Source organism: Acanthisitta chloris, unplaced genomic scaffold (assembly GCF_000695815.1).
Source record: "Acanthisitta chloris isolate BGI_N310 unplaced genomic scaffold, ASM69581v1 scaffold7948, whole genome shotgun sequence".
Taxonomy (NCBI): Eukaryota; Metazoa; Chordata; class Aves; order Passeriformes; family Acanthisittidae; genus Acanthisitta; species Acanthisitta chloris.
The window spans coordinates 1-6110 of NW_008686399.1; the positions used below are offsets into that span (position 1 = coordinate 1).

At 38.9% G+C, this 6110-nt stretch overlaps 1 protein-coding gene across 1 annotated transcript in view; it reads left to right on the forward strand.

Moving 5' to 3' along the window:
- The first annotated feature begins 3105 nt into the window (after window positions 1-3105).
- Window positions 3106-6110, forward strand: part of PARP11 (poly (ADP-ribose) polymerase family, member 11) — an 8918-nt gene continuing 5913 nt past the window's right edge. Inside the window, exons 1-3 of the mRNA XM_009080097.1 lie at window positions 3106-3243; window positions 3336-3456; window positions 4771-4846. Coding sequence (XP_009078345.1) covers window positions 3106-3243; window positions 3336-3456; window positions 4771-4846 — 335 coding nt within the window. The remainder of the gene's footprint in view (window positions 3244-3335; window positions 3457-4770; window positions 4847-6110) is intronic.

Genomic DNA, 6110 nt, shown 5'->3' on the forward strand with positions numbered 1-6110 from the left:
CATTTCACCTTGTGTCCCGCACTGGTGCTGAAGCTGTCCTCCCTTTTGGCTTCCCCTCCCGAGCCCTGCGCGCTCGCCTAAGGCAAGTCCCCTCATCAGGCGTCGTGTTCCTTAGGGAAGAGGCAGAGAATCCCTTAGCACTGAGTGTGTGCCCAGCAGGGAGCTATAGCGAGTTGATGTTTGTAGACAAAAGAGCCTTTGGCAATAAAGCACAGTGTGCCAAGTGCAGGCAGACGGGAATGCAGACAGAAGGGCCCGTTGGGGTGCTGCTGTATTTTTACCGTGAGGTTGCCCAGAGGAGCTGTGGGTGCCTCACCCCTGGAAGTGTCCGAGGCCAGGCTGGAGAGGGCCCTGAGCAGCCTGGGCGAGTGGAAGGTGTCCCTGACCCTGGCAGGGGATTTGGACTAGATGGTCTTGTAAGTTCCTTTCCAGTCCAAACCATTCTGTGATTCTACACACTAAAGCATGTTTATCATCTAGTCTTCTGGAAAAATGGGGCAATGCATTGCCAGTAGTAGTAAAGCCATTCAGTCACATCACACAATGAGCATTCATCCTGTTCAGGAGGATGTTTTTCCTGTCAGAGTAATTTCTTTAATTTGAACTGTTCTAGTAACTCCTGCACCAGTAGAAACAGTGCTAATAATGGGAGCTGAGAGGCCTTCTCATAAAGCTGCCTGATGCTTATTGAATGGTGTGGGTTGGATTTTAAGTTCATCAGTAATTTCTTCCAGCATTCTGGATTTGTGTCATCTTTGAGAACAGCTCTCGGTTTTATGCCTTTGGGTCATTCCTCCATGCTTCAAAAGTATCCTGGAATCTACCTGCTTACCCTAGACTTTGTGACTAGGGTGGTATATGTGGATTGAATGTGGTTTTTGAAAGCCATGGGTTTAACTATCATCTCCTCAGTAAATGTCTTGTTCTGGAGGTTGGATTCTTATCCCCAGAGGAGTGTGTGTTGCTGCTCACAGGTAATCATGCCTCCTCTGCTTGAAAAGGCATGTTCTCTTGTTCAATAGGCATTACTGATCTGATTGATCAGAGTCAAGGCCCTGAACTAACATTGGGATGGAGCTGAGGTTTGACTATTTTAGTGGGAAAGTGAGGAAACAAAACCAAAAAAAGCCTGAATTGCTTCCCTCTTAGCTTTCAAAAAGTTCAGACTACTCTGCCTACTCCCTATAGGATAGAACATAGCCAGGTACTGATCTGAGAGGAAGAATCAAGCTGAAGGTGAAAGGCTATCGTCAAAAGATGTTAGCCGGTTGTGCTTTTAACACCAAGTGAATGTAGGCTCTGTGACTCAGTATTGCTGTGAGCAATAAAAGAGATGTTGGCAGATGCCCTCTGAAATAGAGAACAGTTTTCTTATCTCTTTGAAAATATTTTTTTCTGTGCAGCTGATGTACCTTTGGTGTAGTTCTGCTTGAACTTGAGGCAGCAATCCATGTATATAGCCCTGGCCAGGCTTCCATTTGTCATGGACTAGGTTTTCCCTCAGATTCTGCAGTTTAGGGATGTTGTGGAGGTCCACTTGTGATTCCCCTGTTTTCTAAGCATCTAGATTTTTGTAGCTCTTTGGAGCATTTGATGATTTATAGCCTCCCTATCTATGTCTAGCTAAATATATGATATACAGCCTCTATATATAGAATATAGCCTCTAGCTGTTATCACAAAGGTTTCTCAGATTTTTTTCAAACCACCACAGGAGGCTAGCTTGGGAAAAATAGGGTCAGGGGAGGCTAGTGCCAAAAGAAGTGCCTTCTGCTCTCAACTCCTGTCCCCAGTAGCACTGGCCAGGTGGTGCCTACTTCTAGGCTCCAGCATTTGTCTTCTTTAAGTCTCTGCTTTTTTTTTTTTCCTGGATTGAAGTGACCTGCAAACAATTGAAGCATCCAGGATACTAACTGCACATTGTTTGACTTGTACTGTAGGGTGTGGCACTTCTTGGAAACGAAAATGAAACTGGAGAAATTCTTGGGAAGAGTACTGAAGTGTTTGGGTTAATAGAGGAACGAATTGCTGACTTTTCTGGGAGTTGGGCAAGCTCCTTTCTCTGAAAGATTCCCCTCCCAGCAGAGAGCTGATGTGTTAGGAAATACATGCAAGTAGAGATGAGGACTTTCAGAGGTTTTATGATTTAACCGATGTATGAAGAAGGGGCTGAAATCTGGCAGGGACTGCTCTTCTAAAGGTATTGTGGCATAGCTCTTGGTAGGTTTGGACTTGTCTAGCTGCTTTTTGAACTTCCATTGGCAGCATCCACACCGTGCCATGGGAAGGAATTCCATAGGTGGCCATCTGGTTCATGAAGTTTCTCTTTCACTTATTTTGACCTTCACATGTGCAGCCTTTGATAGGTGTCAGAAGAAAATGTGATTCTTTATTCCCAGTTTGGTTTTGTCATGATTTTGTAGACCTCTGCTGTATCTTTTTCTCAGTCCTTTTTTTGTCCATCCTGCAGAACCCCAACTGTGGTAGTTGTTGCTTGTGTGGAACCTGCTCTGGCTTTTGGTGTGAACCTTCTTTGTAATTACAAGAGCACTACTAATTTTACTGTATCATTTTTTAAGTGGGTGTATTAGGGAGGAAACTGTCCTTCATGCAGTGTGGGAGAGTAATGTATTGTTGTCTTGCACAGTTCAATAATTATATTCTTCATCTTAGTTTTTAAATATTTTTCTTATAACTTTTGATATCCAGTCTGGTTTATTCACTTTTGGAGATTATCCAGTAGATGTTTACATCAAGCTGTTAGGTGTAGCCACAACACCTCATTCCTGAGTAGAATGTTGCATAGACGAATGGCCTTGCTCCAGTGATCATCAGTGTGAAATTAAGTTCTCTCTGAGCTGATAAAGTCTGTAGCTCTTGCCTTTACTGGCACACTTTACAGACACTTAAGAGAGCTTTGAAAATGTTTAACTTGACTTAAAGGATAAAACTGGATAAGTAGCAAATTGAGAATTTTTCTCTAAAAAAGAAAAAAACAAACTTACCCTCTGCCTGCCAGGGGTTTTCTCAGCTATTGCCAATGTACTTTATTTCACTTTTTTAAATGAATTTCTCAAGTAACAGCTTATTGTGTGTGTGTGTGTGAATGTTTCAGGAAGTGCTTCAAAGATCATCAGAAGATGTATTTCCAACCATGGAAAGTCCAGTTGAAGAGATGGATACCTCTGATACCCAGTGGGGCTGGTTTTATTTGGCTGAGTGTGGTAAATGGCATATGTTTCAGGTAAGTGCCTATGAAGCTGTATTAGCTGTGATGGATTCCATACATCAAACTGCTCAATTTGTCTAAATGTGCTTTTTCATTTCCTTTTGAAGACCGATTCAAACAGTCATTGCTCTATTAGCAGTGAAGACATTGAGAGGAGCTTCCGAAAAAACCCACACGGTTCTCTGACTTTTACAACTGCAAAGTTTAACTACACACTAGATTTTTCTGGTAGGTATCTTTTCACAGAGTCAGTTTAAATCCTGCAAGGTGCCATGCTTACCACTTCATTTGTTCTTTCTGCAAGTTACCGTCCTCATATCTAGCGCAAAAACGTGATTGAAAATGTCATCTTTACTGGAGAGTTCACAGGAGTTTTTAGAAGTAGCTGCTGCTACATTTTTAAAGTGTAGTTTATTAATAAAGTAACATGTCTTGTTTCGTAGCACTGCATCGTGTCACTGCTGCTTGCCTCAGCTGCAGGTGGTGTGTAGCATACAGCTGTTGAACTGGGAAGTTTGAGCCTTTTTTCTTTAATGTGCAACTGCTTGAAAAACCTCTTCATTCAGAGTCTGTAAAAGAAACGTTGCTATGAAGTTTTCTGCAAAATACTGGCATCAAAGTGGTTTAATAATTCAGCAGGTAGTTGAAGCCAGTTCTGTTCTCAGAATAACAAGGAGATAGGCAAAAAGATTTTCTAGTAGATTGTAAAGCTCTTACTTATGCTGTACTGTATTCCAGGTTCCTAATGTATGTAACTAACTATAAATGTAATCTGTCCTTTGTTCAAGGGTGTGTTCTAATAACTTCCCTTTTTGAACTTTTCCTTTTGTAGATTGTTTATTTTCTGATTAAATTACAAAACGGCTATATGCAGATATAGGAAATCATAGAAATAAATATATATTCCAATATACTCAATTTCAAATATTTCAAATACAGAAGGTAGGTACTGGGTAAAACAGCAGTGTACGAGGAGTAAAGCAGAATGTAACAATGCAAGGAGTTTTATGTTTACTTGTGTTGAAATGTCTTACAAAAACTATGTTTTGCATCTCGAATAAAAACACTAAATGCAAATGTTAGAGTAGATGTTTACATCAAGCCGTTACATGTAACCGCAACACCTCATTCCTGAGTAGATAGAATGTTGTATAGATCAATGGCCTTGCTCCTATGACCATCAGTATGAAATTAAGTTCTCTTTTTATGTTTCTGTTTGTAGGTGTTCTATTAAGGATAGTAGCAATATTCTTTGTTATCCTGTTAAAGTCAGTGAAAGCTTTGCCAGTGATGTAGTGGGGCTGAATGTTACATGGGTATTTAAAAAATAAACATTTTATGTGTATAATATTTGAGCCTTTAGCAATTCACATAAGTGACAAAGCATTTAGAGACATTTATTGGAAGTTAGTTGTTGAAATAGGAATTCATGTAAAGCAACTTAGGGTGTAGTAATGTTAGTTATAAAAATGATGCTTAAATGTTTCATATGCTGTAGATGAATTCCAGAAAGTTTCATCCTAATTCTTGTTTTATGTGCAGTGATGAAACAAACCAACCTAACTACACGGAAACAACGTCCGATAAAGCGAGCTCCCTTTTCTGTCAATGCATTCAGGTAAGGAAATAAAAGGAAGACTCCTTATTTTTATTCTATTCCTGATTCTTGTAAGTAAAATGAAACAGGAATGTTTTATCTGTAGTGTTTATAGTTTTTCACTTTTTGAATCAAATGACTTAAAAGTTGAACCAAGGTGGGAGAGCTAGTCAAGTGAAGAAGGAAGACATTTCAAGGGAGAAGAGTGAGGCAGGAATTTTTTTGTTTTTTCCCTTTTCTTCTGAGAAAGAAGTGGGAGAGGCAAGGTATACTGTATGCTGCAATCCTTCAGCAAGGTTCTCCTTAAAGCTGTGCCTGACTTTGGCTGTTGGAATCACTTGCTCTGAATACCTGTTGTATCAGAATTACTGCAGAGAAACAGAACAAAAATGAAGTAGTTTATTCCAGTGTAATAATGACTTCATAAATTATTTGGTATTATTGTAACAGCAAAAAAGATTGGGTTATCTTTTTTCCCTATGTTTTAGTAATTTATTCTAATATGATATGAAGTTAAAGAAATTGCATTGTAACAACCAGAGTTCTTTATGAGTCTAATTGCTTTAGATTGTAAGTTTCTTAGCGTTTGATCAGTCATTAGGTGTAAAGCTGTGCTGATGCAAATCTGGTATTCACTAAACAATAAACTGAGCTATGCAGTGATACTACCATAGGTAGAATTGACTGCATGGAATATGTGGGGTTTTTTTCTCCCAGGAGTTTCTGAGAAGTAATTTTAGTTCTGAATAGTAGTCTGGTATACATTCATAAAGAAATTTGCCATAAAAAAATGCAATCTGTTTACACTGACTTTCAAGAAGGCCTGTTTTTTTGAAGTGTCAACTGTTTTTACATTTGATATTTGTTGAATAGTGCATGCAGTGATGTGGCAACTTACTTTTCTTTTGTTTCTTGAATAGTTACATTCATACTCTTATTTCCATGTGATGACATTTTTTACTTTCAGGAAATTCCTTCTTTTAGTCCTAGTTTTGAGGCTTAACAGCTGCTAAGTATGCAGTGTAAATTCTTAAGACACTTTTTTAGGATTTAGTTTTGTGTGTTTTGGTTTTTTTTTTTCAAGCCCAGTTAAACTATAATTTTCAAGTGTGTATTTCTAACAGGATGCTGTTAAATATTTCAAATGTGGGCTCAGTTTCCAGACAATAGACTAGTTGTAATTCCTGATAGCTTGGAATGTACCTATACTGTTATATTTCTAAATTAGTGTTGTTCTCCTAATGTTGTGGACCCTAAAGTTGGTGTCCACTTCTGATTTATCTTC